At 40.4% G+C, this 17,388-nt stretch overlaps 2 protein-coding genes across 2 annotated transcripts; one reads left to right on the top strand and one right to left on the bottom strand.

Moving 5' to 3' along the window:
- Positions 1–384: 384 nt before the first annotated feature.
- stmn1b (stathmin 1b) lies at positions 385–3,353 on the bottom strand. The gene is made up of 5 exons (XM_076737399.1): positions 3,268–3,353; positions 2,079–2,133; positions 1,203–1,372; positions 882–1,073; positions 385–789 (listed from the first exon to the last, which is right to left on the bottom strand). Exons 2-5 carry the CDS (start codon positions 2,104–2,106, stop codon positions 730–732), a joined length of 450 nt encoding a protein of 149 aa, XP_076593514.1. The 5' UTR covers positions 2,107–2,133; positions 3,268–3,353; the 3' UTR covers positions 385–729.
- Positions 3,354–8,273: 4,920 nt separating this feature from the next.
- Positions 8,274–16,001, top strand: serinc2l (serine incorporator 2, like). Its single transcript, XM_076737681.1, has 10 exons — positions 8,274–8,413; positions 9,288–9,449; positions 9,876–10,063; positions 10,182–10,261; positions 10,420–10,557; positions 10,743–10,912; positions 11,600–11,690; positions 12,851–13,001; positions 13,101–13,310; positions 13,724–16,001. Exons 1-10 carry the CDS (start codon positions 8,375–8,377, stop codon positions 13,860–13,862), a joined length of 1,368 nt encoding a protein of 455 aa, XP_076593796.1. The 5' UTR covers positions 8,274–8,374; the 3' UTR covers positions 13,863–16,001.
- The last annotated feature ends 1,387 nt before the right edge of the window (positions 16,002–17,388 follow it).

The following is a 17,388-nucleotide window of genomic DNA, read 5'->3' as shown; positions in this document are numbered from 1 at the left end:
GGGTCATGGCGGATTTGAGGGATTTTTATAGACCTGAAGAGGTACAAATATACATCTTTTCACAAGAAAAAAAAAACATTAGAAATAAAAATGTTCTGTAAGACATGTTTTTTCCTCTCTCCTTGATATGGTGACCCCTGAGATCTATCTTGGGCCCCCTTGGGAGCTGTTACTTTTAACAATTACAAAAGGATCAGTAAGATGACCTTACTGCCACCAGGTGTCAGCAGTGTCAAAGTATTAGTATATGGTAACAGAATCCAGGACTACTGTTTGCCGTCTTCAGTTTCAGCTATGGCAATCTTCATCACATGGTGCAGAACTACAATCATTTCATCTTCTACATTCATGAGGCACAAATCCATTCTATACAGACAAAGACTAAATTGTGAATACAGACTTTAATGGTTGATTTCGTACAGTATATTCCATCTTACAACAGCATCACACACTATTATATGATGAACAGATCAACATGAAGTCCAAATACCAATTCACACCATTACAACAGAAAATCTCTTAATGGAAAAATATAGCTCTCACTACAAAAACTACAGCGTAATCAGCTGCCAGCATAAGACTTAATCAGACTGTATCGACACCCGACGTAACAAGCCTTTTATTCAACAGCACAAGAACTAACACAGCAAACAATATCATGGAAGCATCAGCTAAAAAAGTACAGCTTATCTTTGGAGATGTGAAGACTGTTTCCAGACCATAAACAAATTAAATCTCCTTTTCTTTCTTTGCCTCCTTGTTCCTCCTCACGTTTTCGATCTTCTTGTCCTGGAAGTTTTAAAAAAACAGAAGAATCACAAAAGTGTAGTTTTCGTTATGTCATCACATGAAGATGGACTGACATGTCATTAGGATCTTACCTTCTCCCTCTGTTTCTCAATGAGAGCTGCCATCCTTGCAGTGCGGTTCTCTTTGTTCACCTCCATCTTCTGATTAAATTTCTCTTGTGTCATCTTGATAAAGTTGCAGTTCTCCTCTACGGCCCTCTGGATGACCTCCTTCTCGTGCTCCCGCCTCTCAGCAAAGCGTTTCAGCACTTCAGCCCCCTGGCTCTGGCAAAATGTTAGGAAAGAACTTTTGCAGTAAGTTAACAGAATCTGAATCCTAAACTCATGTGCTAGCCTAACTGAAGCAATAAAACTGATCACTTCTGTTGGCAATTTTGTTATTTCTGACAATACCTTGCGTCTCTCTTCTGCAGCTTCCATTTTCTTCTGAAACTCATCCTGTGATGTTTGCTTTTTCAGAGGGGACAACAGCAAGTTGCCCTTGGAGTCTGATTTTGAGGGGCTCAGGATGAGCTCAAATGATTGACCTGAGGCACGCTTGTTCAGCTCCCTCACCTGGATGTCTGCAAAACAGGGCATTTTTCAGAGCTGGCTGGTACATAACATGGTCGCGTTGTGGCAAATGTGTGATGGTGTGAGATCAGAGGTAAAGATCACAACGCTACAATACTTTAACTCAATACTAATATTTAGCCAGTTTTACTTGATAAATGGCAAACAATGAACTGATTATCACAACTGTTAATAAATCCTTCCATTGAGACTCATTGTCCGACTGAGGATAATTAAAGGAGGCTGAGCTGGCCTCCTGCCAACCTTTAGGGGTCACTGCTTTGTCAGGGAGGTCACAAGAGAACAATAATCCCTGCTGTGTGGCAGCATTTGACTGAAGCAATGAAGAGGAAATGAAAAAAAGACGTGACAAAATAAAGACTTCTTTAGGTAGGAGTGCTGCTTTACACATCACTTTTGCAACTTGCTATACCAACCACATCAAAGGACTCCAGTTACTTGTGTAGCATTAAACAACATGTTTGAGTCATACTGTTTCAGAGGTCTTCAGGGCTTTGTTTTGCACTACTTTTCTAGCGAGAGGCGTTCCTGGCTTAGCAGTTATATACGGCCATTTCTTTGTGCGTTTCATTCTACAGCCTTAAATTTCAAATGCATTTAATGTCTCTGACAGATTTTCATTTAACGTTTTCTTGAACAAACTACTGCATACCAAGACTACTCATCCACACTGCTATTTGCGTCGTTTCCACCTACCTTCACAGCTTGCCATTTCAGCAGACATGTTGTTGTTCTGACACAAGAAGAAAACCTGAAAAAACAGATTATAATCAAGCAATAAGTGTCTAATTGTACAGAGTGTATAAGCCTTAACTTCACTTTGGTGAACTGTCCACGTATGAACGAACGCAGAGCTGTTTTTGCAGCATGTCCTCCCTCCTGTCCGACAGTGACAGCTCATGTTTTGATAGATCATCGGTCAAGCACGCAAGAATGCCTTTTCAAAAACAGATTTCTGATTTCCCCTCCTGTTTTGGCCAGTAGATTAAAAACACACACTGTTTTGGGGCACATTAAGACCAGTTGCTAACCTCATTCCTTTACTGACTAAATATGTATGCTTATGTTGTTTTATGTCATAACTGGACACACATGTGGATGCAATAATTCATCTTCTCAGCATGAATAACAACAGTGGGTGCTGAATAGTTTCAAAAAGTGCTGTTAGAAATTACATAATCTTTTCACAACTGGAACATGTCACGACATGTCAGGCATCTCAGTTACAAGTTCAACAATAATAACAACCACACAGTGGAGGGGTGTGTGTAAAATGAGTTCATCACCAGCGCTAAAAGGTGATGTTTCTAAGTGCCCATTGTCCACACAACGGTACATTTCTACAACATACACTTGAAATACTTACGAACGAAACGAATGAACAAACGAACAGGTCATTGTGAAGAAGTCACCAAAAGCAAGAGCAAGAACAATGAAGCGCTCGCCTCGACGTTAGAGTTAGCTCGCTGAACTTACTGTGGTGCCTTTTCATGTTGATGATTAAGTTCGTTAATATCGACTGGAAAAATAAATAAATAAATAAAAAACATAGTCTGCCAAATTTCGTGTAAATGAACGCAATTCGCCGACTTGTAGTACATAGTAAGATGTTAGGATAAGTTGCTCCTCTGACAATGGATTTTTAAAAGCTTTTTGATTTTTGACGTAACGTTATTGTGAGTAACGTTTACTGAACAGCGGCCATTACGTAACAGTAAAGTCTGTTAACTACTAACTACACTTGACTCCAGTGATGCTGAACAGACTCCTTAAACCTGCAAAAATAAAACAAAAAAATGCCCCAATCGACCTTGAACTCTCACAGCAGTAGTTTTGAACGACCTGAAAGCCTGGTTAAACATTAGCATAAACCCATTGTTCTCACCGTCAAGCGCCTCTGTTTGAACTGCAGACCTCCTCTTCTTCTTCTTCTTCTTCTCTCAGGCCGCCAACATCTGCACCTTCGCGCCATCAGCTACTGATGGAGAACGTCACCAGAGCTGTTTGCATTCATTGGTCCAAATCCGCCAATCACAGACAGCATCGAAAGTATAAGCGCCAGCAGGCTCAGTAGCAAACAGAACGCTGGCAGTAGCACAGCCACAGGGATATGAGGCAAATCAAGTCTGGCTGCTTTTACCTAACGTTGTGTAACTGTCAATTAAATCATCCACATATGTGTTTTCAGACACGTGCTCAGTTAAGTGTTGCGTTGAGAGGACCCTGCCGTTGCTTGTAAGTATTAGTTTAAGTGGTACAGCAAAGTGGGCTTGTTTTTATATACCTGGGTGTATTAACAGAACTACATCAGTACGTGATTGCAGTTTTCTTTTTTTTGCAGTTGGCAACACTCAGTACTAGTTTCACAAAATGCATTCAATGACCACATCTCTGAAATTTCATGTACTGTTTTCTCACTCAAGCTCCACCACCACTGAGACTGTGTACTCACTCTATTTTGCACTTTTATACTGTTGTAAAAACTTAAATTTACCTTCAAAACCTAACCAACCACAAAATGAATGCAGCACCACTAGCCAGGTGATTATGCTTTCCACTTTTATGCCATATGTATACTATAAAAGGGCAAATCTTTGGAATGAGTTTTTCTCATTAAACATGGACCCAGTCAAATGCAAGGAGACTCCGTCATAAACCCCACAGAAGAAATCTTTTTCTCATAGCGGTGTAAAGTTTATGACCACCAGCCACATGATCTGATGCCCTCTTAAACACAGTGTATGCTGGATGTCTTTACATTTTTGCCAAAGATTACCAGGGATGGGTCAGACAAGGGAAAAGATTCTTTTTCCAATGTAAAGAGGACATAAGGATTAAAACTTGTGGCCAAATGCAGAAGACAGTGTGGACTAGCACACATTATTTATCCTATACATAAGATATAAGGTAATCCTTCATTAATCCCACAGCAGGGGAATTGGCAGTGTTATGGCAGCAAAGGGGATAATGCAAAAGTAAGAAGCATCAGTTTAAAAGAAGAAGATGCAAAATATGACACATAAGCAAATAACAGAATAAGTAAAACAAGGCACATTATTGTACATGTGCACAACCACGCAAAGTGTGTAAGTGTGTGAGTCATTCACAGACAAAGAATGCACACTATTATATATATTTTACAGAGTGACTTTACTTATGTTTGGGGTCAGTAGACTACAGAGATCTATACCCCTTATAGTCATGAAATACCAAGGTGATAGAACAATATTAATTATATTTTCTGAGCTGTTAAAGAAGGCCAGATGATGTATGAAGTTTCTGTAAAGCACTCCGCGTCACTGTGTATCCTTCCTTATCGCTCTCATTACTCACAAAACCAAAACCTGGTCACTTTCTCTATCTCAGGGATGCAACACCGTGAAATCAGATGTTGTAGTTCATAATGGAATAACAGGTTGTGGTCCATTTAAATGTTTACCTCAACACTGACACCTATTTTTTTGGTTCCTGCAATTGGTAGCTGAAAATAAATGAAGAATTTCATCACTGCCCAAAAGTATATTAAAGTTCATGAGTCATTAAACTGGCGATGGAGTCATTTATGAAAAATACCTATCTGCATCCAGCTTCTCAGACACCCTCTGAGTCTGCCAACAAACTATTGTCTCCCTTTGTCTCCTCCATGTTGTGCCGTATATAAGGTGAATTTAAGATGGACCACAGTAGATTAATCACTTGATTGAAATCACTTATTCCAGGCTACATGAACAACGTTCTCTAGATTTACTGTTGCATGTATTTGCATTTCACTTTTCCACTACCCAACAGAAATGACTTTAAAAAGCTAAACAAGAATATTTCTTTCTTGTAAAATGTTTCTTTCTTTGCAGCTTCTTCTTAAAGGGAAAACTACAAGAATGTCCTTGGAGTTAGTGATGAAAGAGTAGTGATGGCTGAGAGTGAAGTTGTAATCCTGGCCACTGCATCCACATGAACAATAAAACAAAGAAACAAACATCAGCTGCCAGCCAAGGGAGCCCGTCAGAGCCAGAGGGAAGAGGTGATGCCACTCACAGGAGACTCACAGGGGTGAGTGGCTATAAACCCACCGGCTCTTACTTTGTTTAAAAAGTACTCTACCATATACATTTATACATAAAAGAAACTGAGAAGAAAATGATTCCTGAGCTGAAAGTAGGTCCCTGAAGGCAGCTAATATGTTAAACAGGAGAAAGAATTTGCTTCAAAGGTTGATTCATCTCAACATCAATGTACAAAATATTCTTTACTCAGCATATTACAGTTACTTTTAATCAGGAGTATCTTTTAAACAAAAACCAACATACGAGATGTATAAAGAGCAGTACATTTATAAGCTTCCCTTAAACAGTGAAACTGAGGTTTCTGTTCTTTATCAGTGGACATGCAATAAAATAATGCTTATGAGTTTTTTCCATGTTTTTCACGATACTGCTGTCCACAGAGTATTTAAACTCATTTACATTATTACAGAAATAAAAAGTGCTGATAAGGAGTATTTTCTGAGACAGTGCAGCCCTGCAGGTTCAGCATCATATTACTTGTCCCACAGTAAGCTTACATACTAAGTTTTCATTTTGCCCAAGCATTTGCCGACTTGGTGTAATGGGCTGATATACATAAGTAGATTGACAAATTTGTTGCAAATATGTCCATTTTTTTCCTTGCCACTTGGGACTACATTACTAGACCTGATCTCAAATCATTTTTTTCCTGTAACTGTAATCAGATATATACACCATCTTAATATTAAAACTTATATCCTGGAGTTATACCCAATATCAGGCTAACTTTGGTGCGTGGTCTTTCCTTACTACCAGAAGGTCCCTACTGTTACTTGAAATGAAATGAGGTGATAAAATATAGTATGGAGCTTGAATTACAGTTCAATATTTGTATACCAGCCTGAGCCTCCAAACATGTAACCTATCCCTGTTTTTTTAGATCAGTATTAAGAGAATATTTGGATGCGAAGTGTTACATAAAACATGCTTTATTTTTTAGCATTTTCATATAACTTTAGGATATTACATGCAGGGCGCCATGTGAATTAGACATTTAGAGATAGAAGAACCACAGCCATCATCAACTGATGCTCATGTTTTTTCCTGTCATGGTTTATTGGCTATCTCTGGCCCTAGTGCAGATATCATGTCAGCAGCTGGAAGGAGCTGAGTGCACACACCTCCCCAGTACAGGCATAGATCATCGTGTAGATTTCAATAATAAAAGCAATGGATGCATTCACTGACATTCCTCATATATTAATATCAGCCCTACAAACAGCCCACCTGTTGTCATTCACCCTAAACAAATAGTTAAGAATGGCACAGATGGGTTGACTCAATGAAAGAGTTTAGTTTAATTGCCTTATATTCAGCCACCAGATGCTTCAGTCAAATCAATATACGCTCCAGTGAGAATAAGCCATAAACTAAGTTAATCGATGTTCTGATAGAGTAAATTTGACTGCTGCTGCTGCCGCTGCTGGTGTGGTACAAGGTGGCATATTGGGGACAGGACATATTGAATCAGACAGTGTCCCAAAATGTTGTCTGTAACTACATTCTCTCCATCTCCATGTTCGATATTGCTCATTGGATACCCATCATTCTCCTGTACAGGAACATGTAGTGAATGGGTTACAGGGGTAAACGCTCTAAACTTTGCTCTAAATCACCCCGAGGTCTGTCTTTCACTGTAGAATTACTATTGTCTGTTAAGATGTTGAAATATGAAATATAGGTTATAGGCGCTCATTAAATTCAGTGGCAGTAATGTAAAATGGTGGTTAAATGCTGCTACCTAGTGTTGGATAGAGGAATCAACCTGACAAAAATTTAAAATGCACATTTAACTACTGTATAACTATAATACACATAGCATGTAGCAGAATTATCAGATCAAGAAAGCCTTTAGGTTGCTCTCATGGCAGGGCATTATAAAACAGTTTCTGCCTAACCACTGATTTAAAGTTGGACTGTGAGAAGATGAGAAAAGCTTTTTTTATATACTTTTCCTTTCAAGAACTGTTGAGCTGTGGGTGGTGTGGATTCCCTGGACAAATACCATGGTATAGTTATCTTCATTGCAAGAGACTGGATCCATGCAAGGTAATATGATGCCTATGCAGCCTACATTGTGCATTGCATATATTAAGAATTAACAGCAAAATCCACTCATGGTGCAGTGGTTGTATGGCTATGTGCCTTTTGGGTTTATTTTTAACTATAAATGCAATGAAATGTAAGCATTATTTTCCTTTCAGTGTTCTGTTAATTGAGAAATGTCCAAGCGGATTCTTTTTACTTCCACCACTAGTTCTGAATACTCCTGCTTGCTAGAGAATTAATTGAGTATTTGGCACTGAGATATGCTTTGTTCCAGGTTAGATATTAATGGGGCTATTAATAACCTTATCTCTGTTGGCTCCCTGCTGCGCAGGTGCTCTACCAACAGCAGGGGCTTTTGAAGAAGCTCCTGTCTGCACCTGACAGCCTTTCTCCTGCTATCCACGTAGTTTTAAACAACAGACATTCAGCTCCTGGGATGCTGAGTGAGAGGACAGATGGTAGGTTTCAAAGTCCCTGCATCTACTGTCTTGTTATCCAATGTGCTCTGCAGACACAACTCCACTATTTTGAAATGGTGAAATAAACAGGACCACAACACATACAACAACATTTAAGCCCTTAACCACATGAAGATGTATTGTCATTCCTAAAAATGCAGCGTAATTGTATATGCAGTGATTGTTCTGGTGAAAACAGATTCCTTTTATATTCGTCCCACACTAACATTTGTTGGTTCTGGCAGTGTATTACATAATCGGTGTTTTATATTGAAAGCTTGTCATTTGAGCTAATTGTAAAGGCTTTTATTTTGAAAATCAGCAAAGCAACTTCCGACTGTTTTGAGTCTTCCAGTAGTGTTTTGCAGGAAAGCGAGAGGCCACCGTACTCAACCAGTAATTTCAGAATTTTAATGTCAACATGGGGGCTTGTCTGGCCTTGTGCTCGTTAGCCAGCTGTGTAAGTATACAATACCATAGGATACGATACGATACAAACAGAAGGTTTTATTTCAATCTCTTCGTCCTAACGTTAACGTTAGATGAGCTAAACTAAGTTGAGTTAAAGGTTAGCTAAAGAATCAACGTTAGTTCAGGCGCTACGTGACAGTCAACCTAAAATGCTCTTACTGTGACTAACGTTAGTTATTCACTTTACGTCAAATATTAACGCTGGTTAGCTAGTTGTATCGGACATACAGCTAACAATACACATTTCAAGGAAGTTAGCTTGGTAAGCTAGTGAATCAGCAAGGGAAGTAACGATAGTGTTTGAGAAAGTGTCAGAACAGGCGAAGCTAGGTTAAGTTAGGTTAAGCTAATGTTAGCGTGTTGTTGACACACCTGACTTGGCCTTCATGCCATGGCTGGTTATCTTCGACAGCAGTTCCTGCTCGGGCCAACACAGCAGCAACGTTAGCTTGGACCGTTTAACGTCTACGTTAGCCAAGTCAGCTTTTGATTGAATAAAATGTAGGCTGCTTTTTTCTGTGCGGACTAAGTGTGAACACATCTTAAAAGCCAGGTGGGAGCTGTGTCCTAGATTACATGACAAACCAGGATAACCAGGGAAAGGCCCGTGTTGTGTATTTATTTATTTAAATTTAGCTAACAAATGAGTCAGATATGTGGGTGATGCTTATCCGCTTGGATCCAGCATAGGACCTGCACTGTCATGATAAATAATTTACCAATCAATCGAAGCCTATTTGTGATCGGCATTCTGCCAAACCAAATGCCTGCATTCATTTAACTGTTACTTGATTTGTAGAGGCCTGTCCTGCCCAAAGCTTTAACTCTTTTTCCCCTTCTCGCTCCTCTCTCATCACACACAGGCCTCCTGTCTGTGTGGCTCGGCACCATGCCTTCTGTGTGGCTGCTGTCCCTCCTCCAATAACTCCACCGTTACGCGGCTGGTTTTCTCCTTCTTTTTGCTGCTGGGGACAATGGTGTCTGTCATCATGATCCTTCCAGGAATGGAGGCACAGCTCCGTAAAGTAAGATGGCTGTTCCTCTCAATGCTGTTACATTACATTGTTCAGGGTTGTATTGTCTTTTGAACGTTTATTTGGATCTCCTGAACTACTGTATGTGTTTTCTGTGCATCTTTCATATGCTTTCTATAGGGTATATCCATATTGGAAGTAGTTGTGATGACCTACTTTAACTAACTTGAAAAAAATCTAGGTCTGTGGCTCCATGTGAAATTTGCTGAGATAGGACAGTTACACTTACATATTTGCATAATTAAAGGCTACACAGAAGCCAAATGATTATCACATTTTGTCACATTTTATTCTGGTTACAACAATTTAAGTTTAGCAGAGAGAGTCCTTAGTCAATGACATAATCTCTCCTGTAAATACTGTAATAGATATGCTTACTTACAGTTCTGTTTTCTCTGACCCTCTGCTGTTTTGCAGATCCCAGGATTTTGCCAGGGAGGAGCTTCCGTACCTGTTTTTGAAAACCACGTTAACTGTGATGTCATTGTGGGCTACAAGTCTGTGTACCGTATGTGCTTCGCCATGACCTGCTTCTTCTTTCTGTTCTTCGCCATCATGATTGGTGTCCGTAGCAGCAAAGACCCACGTGCAGCTATTCAGAATGGGTGAGTGCTTTATTGGGCTTATGTGGAACACGTGTGTTCAGGGATGGAGGCAGTTTTGCTTCTCGTACTTGCCTCTGTCTGCTGTACTGATGGTGGATTTTAACTGTTTATTTTTCAGGTTCTGGTTCTTTAAGTTTCTGATCCTGATTGGAATCACAGTGGGAGCCTTTTTCATCCCTGATGGAACATTTCACACTGGTATCAACAATCTCTGTTGAATTACAATTAAAAGTAATACACTGCATCCTTTGTTGAGCGGACACTGACTTTGTGTTTTGTCAGTTATTTGGGCAATGCAATACTTACTTACTTTTTGAACCTGTTTCAGCTGTTTCTGTTTTCTTTCCACTTTACAGTGTGGTTTTACTTTGGAGTCGTGGGATCTTTCATCTTCATTCTAATCCAGCTTATTCTTCTCATCGACTTTGCCCACTCCTGGAACAAGGTGTGGGTAGAAAATGCTGAAAATAGTAACAACAAATGCTGGTTTGCAGGTACAGCATTCACTCGAAAAGAGGCCTTTCTCACCGTGTTGAACTACATATTTGCTAAAGAATTAGTTATACACTTGATGTATTATTTGAATAGATTAGATGATCCACTCTGCTGTCCAGATAGAACATTATTAGACCTGTAGTTTAAAGACATTTATGTTAATGTATCTTTGTGCAATTGCCAGGTCTGCTGTCCTTCACCGTCCTCTACTATGCACTGGCTATCACTGCTGTGGTGCTTTTCTACGTTTACTACACACTACCTGATGACTGCACAGAGCACAAGGTCTTCATCAGCCTCAACCTTATCTTCTGCGTCATCATCTCCATTGTCTCCATCCTGCCTAAGATACAGGTACAGTGTGGACCTCATCGCTTCAGCAAACTCTCTGAAGTGCAACCACATCAGCAGATGCAAGACATGAGATTGTTGAAGACTTCATGGCTAATCAGATATTCTATCGGACAAATTGAAAAAGCTCCACCCATTCCTGGTCAAGTGTAGCAGAGTTGCTTAAATGTGACTGCAGCCTCCGTCAGACCCGCTTAGCCGCTGTGTTCGAGCCGCAGAGGATTCGTTTGTTATAAAATTAGATTACATTTTTAAGATTTTTTTTATAGGATCGTTGAAATTTTGTTTGCCCATGACATGATTAGACACTCTTTCTGATGACAAAATGTTCTTAATGGTAAAACACAGAATTCAGAAAAATGAAAACCGAAAACACTAGTGTGAAAAGCAGTTTCACATTTATCTGTCGACATGGCTTTATTTCTGTCTTTTGAGAAAACGGTTTAGTGCTTTCACAGCAGGAGCTGCTATTTCCAATAAGTAAAATGTAATCTGTTGAAATCTATTCCTCCTCTGCCTTATGGATGACATGATTCATTTTTCCACTTTCAGTCGAGTGTTTGACTGAAATACATAGTACATCCAAATACAAATATTTAACCCTTGTTTGAAGGCAGCTTGGCATTTCAATTTTGTGGTTGTTACATTGTGGCAGATTGATTTAGTGCATGTTTGTCCTGTGTGTTACAGGAAGCCCAGCCACACTCTGGTTTGCTCCAGGCTTCCCTCATCTCCCTCTACACCATGTATGTCACTTGGTCTGCAATGACCAACAATCCAAGTGAGTTGTCTTAGTCCACAATTGCAGCTCTCCTCTGTAGCTTTTGGTCGCATGCTTAGCTGTGATTATACTCACTGTTTTCTCTCAATATATGTACTTTCTGATTATCTGCTGCAGCATTTTGATCACGCTGGTGAGTTTTCCATGACATGCTATTGGAGCAGTAATATGGTCAGGTCAGTCTCAGTATTAATGAGTGCACACAGAAGGATTCACAAATGTATTTCAGGATTTGCATATCAGTCACTCTTTCCACATAGATTTTTTTCAATGCGCACAGAAATATTTATCATTGTATTTATAACACATCTGCATCTATGGTAGAGTTACATCCATACACAGTACACAACAATATAAAACAACTTCTCAACTGTGAAATGTGCTTTCATGTTGTATAATACCGTTGCTTAGTTTGGGCATTTCCCTCATTAGCATTAGTTAGCTATTGGATGATCCTAGGTTGTCTATCAGAATTACAGTATATAGCTAACATGTTGGCTAATGCTAGTATCAAATGCTACATCACTAATTTAGCAAGCATTCATAACTTAAACATGGTGAAGCATGCTTGATAGGAGAGTTATCACTTACCTGGAGAGCAGCTACCAGACACCAGGCAGCTGAGATGAGATGTACCAGTTTGTACAGTCTGTACAGAAATATCAACATCCAAACTTTTAAATACATTTGTAGATTTCTACCACATTTATTTAAAACACAAAATATTTGTGAGCCCTTCTGTGTGCATTAGTAGTGAGACTGATCTGACTCCATACAACGAGCTTTCAGCTAATACTGTAGCTGGCATACCTTCCCTGTCGTCGATCTGCCCTTTCCAAGTGAATGGCGCCAATGGGCAAGCTTGTTGTGACTGTAGGGTTAGTTTTATGTATGCACATGCAGAAATTCATTTCCACACAAGAGTGATGTTTAGGAACTGGAAAACATGTTGTTACTGATGTGCGTATATTGCCAAATGCATCTCTTACTATCATCAGTGCCAAAATTTGACTTAATGTGCACAAGAATAAAGAATGTTTTGCCATTTGGGCTACAACCAACAGTTATTTTTATTGTGGAGTAATCTGGTGATGATTTTCATCACCTATTACAGTGTAATTGAGTGTCTAATCACGTGTGTGTGTGCTCCGATGTCTTAGATCGCAAGTGTAACCCAAGCCTGCTGAGTCTGGTGGCAAACGTCAGCACCTCTCAGTCACCTGCTGACAGCACCCCAGGAGTGGTACAGTGGTGGGATGCTCAGGGCATTGTGGGATTGATCATCTTCCTCTTCTGCACTCTGTATGCCAGGTAGGTTTAGCAGTGGCAGAACCATCACATATGATATTTTGTCCTGTTTTGTTTTGCTTGTATTTCTGCAGCACTGGTTCTCTCTGTCCCCCTCCCTAGCATTCGCTCGTCCACTAACACCCAGGTAAACAAGCTGATGCAGACAGAGGAGGGCAGAGGGTCAGCTGGAGAGGGTGTGGTGGGAGAGGATGGCATTCGCAGAGCTGTGGACGATGAGGAGGAGGCAGTCTCATACAACTACTCCTTTTTCCACTTCCACCTCTGTCTGGCCTCCCTGTACATCATGATGACTCTCACCAACTGGTACCAGTAAGTCAACATGATCGGAATTTTTCCTCTGAAAATATTGAATAAACACTGGACAGACAGATAGACGGATAGTATCAGAGACAGCTACAAATAAGCAATTTTATCACCCAAACTGACAGCATTCAAACACACAGTTTTTCAGATATGTCTGTGACAAGTAGACAAAACCTTTTGCACACGATTTGTATGTCTCCAGTATGGCCAGCAGAGGGCACATTACCTCACCTGAAAGTTATCCATTCTTTGATTAACAGCTTAAATGACATTTTCTAAAATCAGCTCAATCCACCACAGTGCTTTTTCTAATCATTCATGGGTCCTATGTGAAAGTGTATCTGTAGAAATACATAGTTCATGAGTTATGTTGAGTTGATTTTACTAAATTACACCTTTCCGTCTGTGTCCTCCCTCAGACCAGACACCACCTCCCAGGCCATGCAGAGCACTATGCCAGCCGTGTGGGTGAAGATGAGCTCCAGCTGGCTGGGCCTCGGGCTCTACCTCTGGACCCTCATCGCCCCTCTCATCTTCCCTGACAGGGATTTCAACTGATCACACCCTGTCCTTTAGCTGCTGGTTTTGTTTTCTTGCCTCTAGTGTATTACAGCTTGATTCCACCAGGCACAGCTGTGTCGCCTTCTGGCTGCGATGCGACCGCCAGAGCTGATCATGGCCATTCTAGGCAATGCTTCTGATTCCACCAGACCCGTCCGAGAAGCTGCTCTCCGCTCTGCTCTGCTGAAAATGCACGCCTCGTCTATTTTTGACGAAAGCTGCATCAAACTGCACCGAGCAGATCGAGCTGCGCAGGAAGTCAGACACCGGAACAGCATAGAGAAGTCAGTTTTCAAAATAAAACACCCTGTGTAGACTCCTGATCATATATCAATAATAAACACAATTATGACAGACAAAAAAAGAAACCTTTACACTATGTGGCCCAGTTACCCGTGGTAGAAGTACAAACATCAAGGAAAACATACCAGATCATCAAAATCTGAGCAAGTCAACAAAATCAGCAGGCAAAATGCTCCTCTGAAACGCTGCCAGTGGGGTATGAAGCCGTGCAGAGGATGGACAAAACTGCTCGCAGCCGGAATGTGACCCAGCCATGCCCGGTGGGATCAAGCTGTTAGGCAGTATGAAGGATGCTATAAAGGAAATAGAAAGGGTGTTATGAAGGAAATACATTTCATTTCTTTTTACTCCTTTTTTTAATTAATTATTTCTGCTCTTATTGTGTTTCTGTTGTTTTTCTCCTCGCAGTATGATTATTTATTGTGATAATAACTACAGATATTTCAGAGTAAGTGGATTTTTTTTGTTAGCCTGATTGATGATGGTGTTGGCTATGAGAAGTTCTTTGCCAATGAATCATCTTAAAAGGCAACTCCCTGCTTCCCCCCTAATGTGGCTGTAATATGACCGTATAAGCTCCACGGTCTTTCTGCTGAGTTTCAGTATCTGGACTATCACAAAGCAACAAGGCACTTTCTCAATACCTCAGACATTTCAGTTACAGATTCCCCTTTAAAGGCCTGTAATGTCAGACTTCTCTGATTGGCCAGGTCTGGAATCCCCCTGATTAGCTGGACTGTTTTGGTACTGGGGGCAACGAGGAGATCCCTCTTCAGGAGCCCCAGAGTGAGTTGAGTGTGAGAGTTAGATAAGACTAATATGACACACCCGACAGATCCTTATAGGACTTCCCTTTTGCTGCTAGGCTGTATGCAAATCCACGTCATTACACCTTGAGCCAGAGACTCCTAATAGACCACCAGTCTAATCTCAGCTCTTCCTCGTCTGTTCTAACCTATGGTAGTTTATCTCTGGTGCTATGCCTCTCCATGTTTGACTGTGTTTGGCCTCGTACAGCCACGGGCAACAATCTGTACCTGTATAGCAGTCTGTTTGCAGAAGGGAGACATGTATTGATCCATAGCAGTCAGCATCACGCGATGTGCAGCAGTAAGCTTCAGGAGGTGGCAGCCGTGAACTCCACGCCACCTGTACTCTCACAAACGAAGTTGTTTCCAGAATGTTTCAGAGTGCATTACTGAGTCAAGAAGAAAGGGATTTTTAATTGTTACAGTGTAAAAAACAATAATGAAGCATGTCAGTACTGATTAATTGCTGTTAAATGGTCTTGACTTTCTTAGTATGTTGATGGTTGTAATGGTGGTACAGTAATTTTATGCATTATATAGTATTTACCTCAATTTCAATATAAATGCCATGAGTTCCAGTAAGACCAGAATATTTTGTACCTGTGAATAATTGTTTTTGGAACAATCCTGTAAATGTTTTGTTTTGTTATTTTCAATCATTTCACTGCCCACACGTATGAATCACATTTGTTCTTTCTCTGGAGAAACACATGAGTATTGTGAATGAAGTTTTTCGAAGTGTTGTGATAAATGGGAACTTTTTTTTTTAATATTAACTTTATCAAACATGTCAAGTGAGTTGTACAAGTTACCATTATCACCCTTCTAAGGAGATTGTTTTACAGAATTGCCATTGTTAACATGTAATATTTCAAAACAGGATTAAGTGCCTTTTTGTAGCCCTGCGTTTTGCCGACGTGCGCTTTTTATGCCTTGCCTTACATTGTGCTCACTGCATGTCATAAGGCATCGGCCTCTGACAGGAATTAACATTGTATTTCATGTATAAACACTTTTTAATAAAGACAGAAGTCTCTCACTAACTCTTTGTGTTAATGGAGCCTCAACAGAAGTTCTACAGTTGTGTCCCATGAAAGATACAAATACATTGATTAATATAATCTTCATCAGTATGAAGATGGGGTGTAAAAACCATTAAGTGTCTGATGAAATAATGACAGCTATTGGTTACATTTGTTTATATTTTACCTTTGATTCTACTGAAATACAGTAATTACTGGTAAGGTAATTAATGACTATTAGGATGATTTAGGTGCCCTGCAGTTAATTGCTTGTGCATAACACCACTTTATCTCTACAAGGTGCAGGTAGTGTGATAGCACTTGGTGTCTGTACATCACCCCATAGACTGAGGTCACAAGGTACCACAGTTGGGGATGAAGGAGGGGCTAATGGACACACCACAGCATGTTCTGTACTCTGGGTATGCCATCATATATAGATAACACTTCAAAATATGCCAACCATATGCATTGCATCAGTTCAAGCTCTTTATATGTGATACTCCTCCATGTCCCCTGCAGTGTTTCCCCTGTTTGCTGCTTAAACTCTAACACTGTTTCTCAGCAGCGCTGTGACTGGGGACACGTTTACATCAGCCACTGTTGCCTTTAACCTTTATTGAGTGTTTGCCAGCTTGCTGTGACAGACGCCCACTAAACTAAAAGCACTTTGTATACAGTAAATAATAATTAGAACTCAAATAACAGATTTCACTTTTGCCTAACTGTAAGTCGACAGTAAATGTGACCCGTCCCCTGTGCTGGTCCACAGACAGCAGTGTGTGCCAGTGCTCGCAGCCTCTGCTGTGTTATTTCCTTCTCGCCTGGCTGGCAGACAGGGCCTGTTGGTTTTGGCTGCTGCAGTCACTCAATCCAGTTGGCTCTGTCTGGAACTGTTCAGGACACACTACCTCCTGTCGACTTCCACCCTCCCACAACACCACCCCTTGCTCAGCCTATCCACAACAATCCTGAGTGGATGGTGTCACAGTTGAGAGAATGAATTCCCATTTCCTCTACATACATTAGAGGAAACAAAGACAGTAGCCTGCACAACAGTAAACATAAAAAAAACAACTGTGAGACAGTGAAGGTAAAATGGCAAAAGTACTTCGATAGTGCACAGTGTTAAAAATGCTGTTTGCACAGGCAGAAACTCAGATTGCACCATAGGTGAATATAAAGTGCAAATACATATTCATGTGCAAATGGAAAGCATGTGAAAGCAATTTCATAGTGAGCATAACAGCGGGCATAAATATAGGATGTTTAAAGGACCTCACAAAAAATTCAGAATATGACTCAAAAGAATGAAACACACCAGCATCAAACTACTGCTGCAGCCATGACAGCAGATCCAGCATGAGGTTACAGGTCTGCAGGAAATGA

The sequence above is a fragment of the Chaetodon auriga genome, chromosome 8 (genome assembly GCF_051107435.1).
Source record: "Chaetodon auriga isolate fChaAug3 chromosome 8, fChaAug3.hap1, whole genome shotgun sequence".
NCBI lineage: Eukaryota > Metazoa > Chordata > Actinopteri > Chaetodontiformes > Chaetodontidae > Chaetodon > Chaetodon auriga.
This window is presented reverse-complemented; position numbering and strand designations above follow the sequence as displayed.

Bases quoted from the DNA above. Each gene is read 5' to 3' on its own strand.
- stmn1b (XM_076737399.1), bottom strand. From the start codon at position 2,106: ATGTCTGCTGAAATGGCAAGCTGTGAAG. The intron at 1,074-1,202 runs GTATTGTCAGAA...ACATTTTGCCAG, and splicing joins CTGCAGAAGAGAGACGCAAG to AGCCAGGGGGCTGAAGTGCT. The intron at 790-881 runs GTAAGATCCTAA...TAAAACTTCCAG, and splicing joins TTGAGAAACAGAGGGAGAAG to GACAAGAAGATCGAAAACGT.
- serinc2l (XM_076737681.1), top strand. From the start codon at position 8,375: ATGGGGGCTTGTCTGGCCTTGTGCTCGTTAGCCAGCTGT. The intron at 10,064-10,181 runs GTGAGTGCTTTA...TTTATTTTTCAG, and splicing joins CGTGCAGCTATTCAGAATGG to GTTCTGGTTCTTTAAGTTTC. The intron at 10,913-11,599 runs GTACAGTGTGGA...TGTGTGTTACAG, and splicing joins CCATCCTGCCTAAGATACAG to GAAGCCCAGCCACACTCTGG.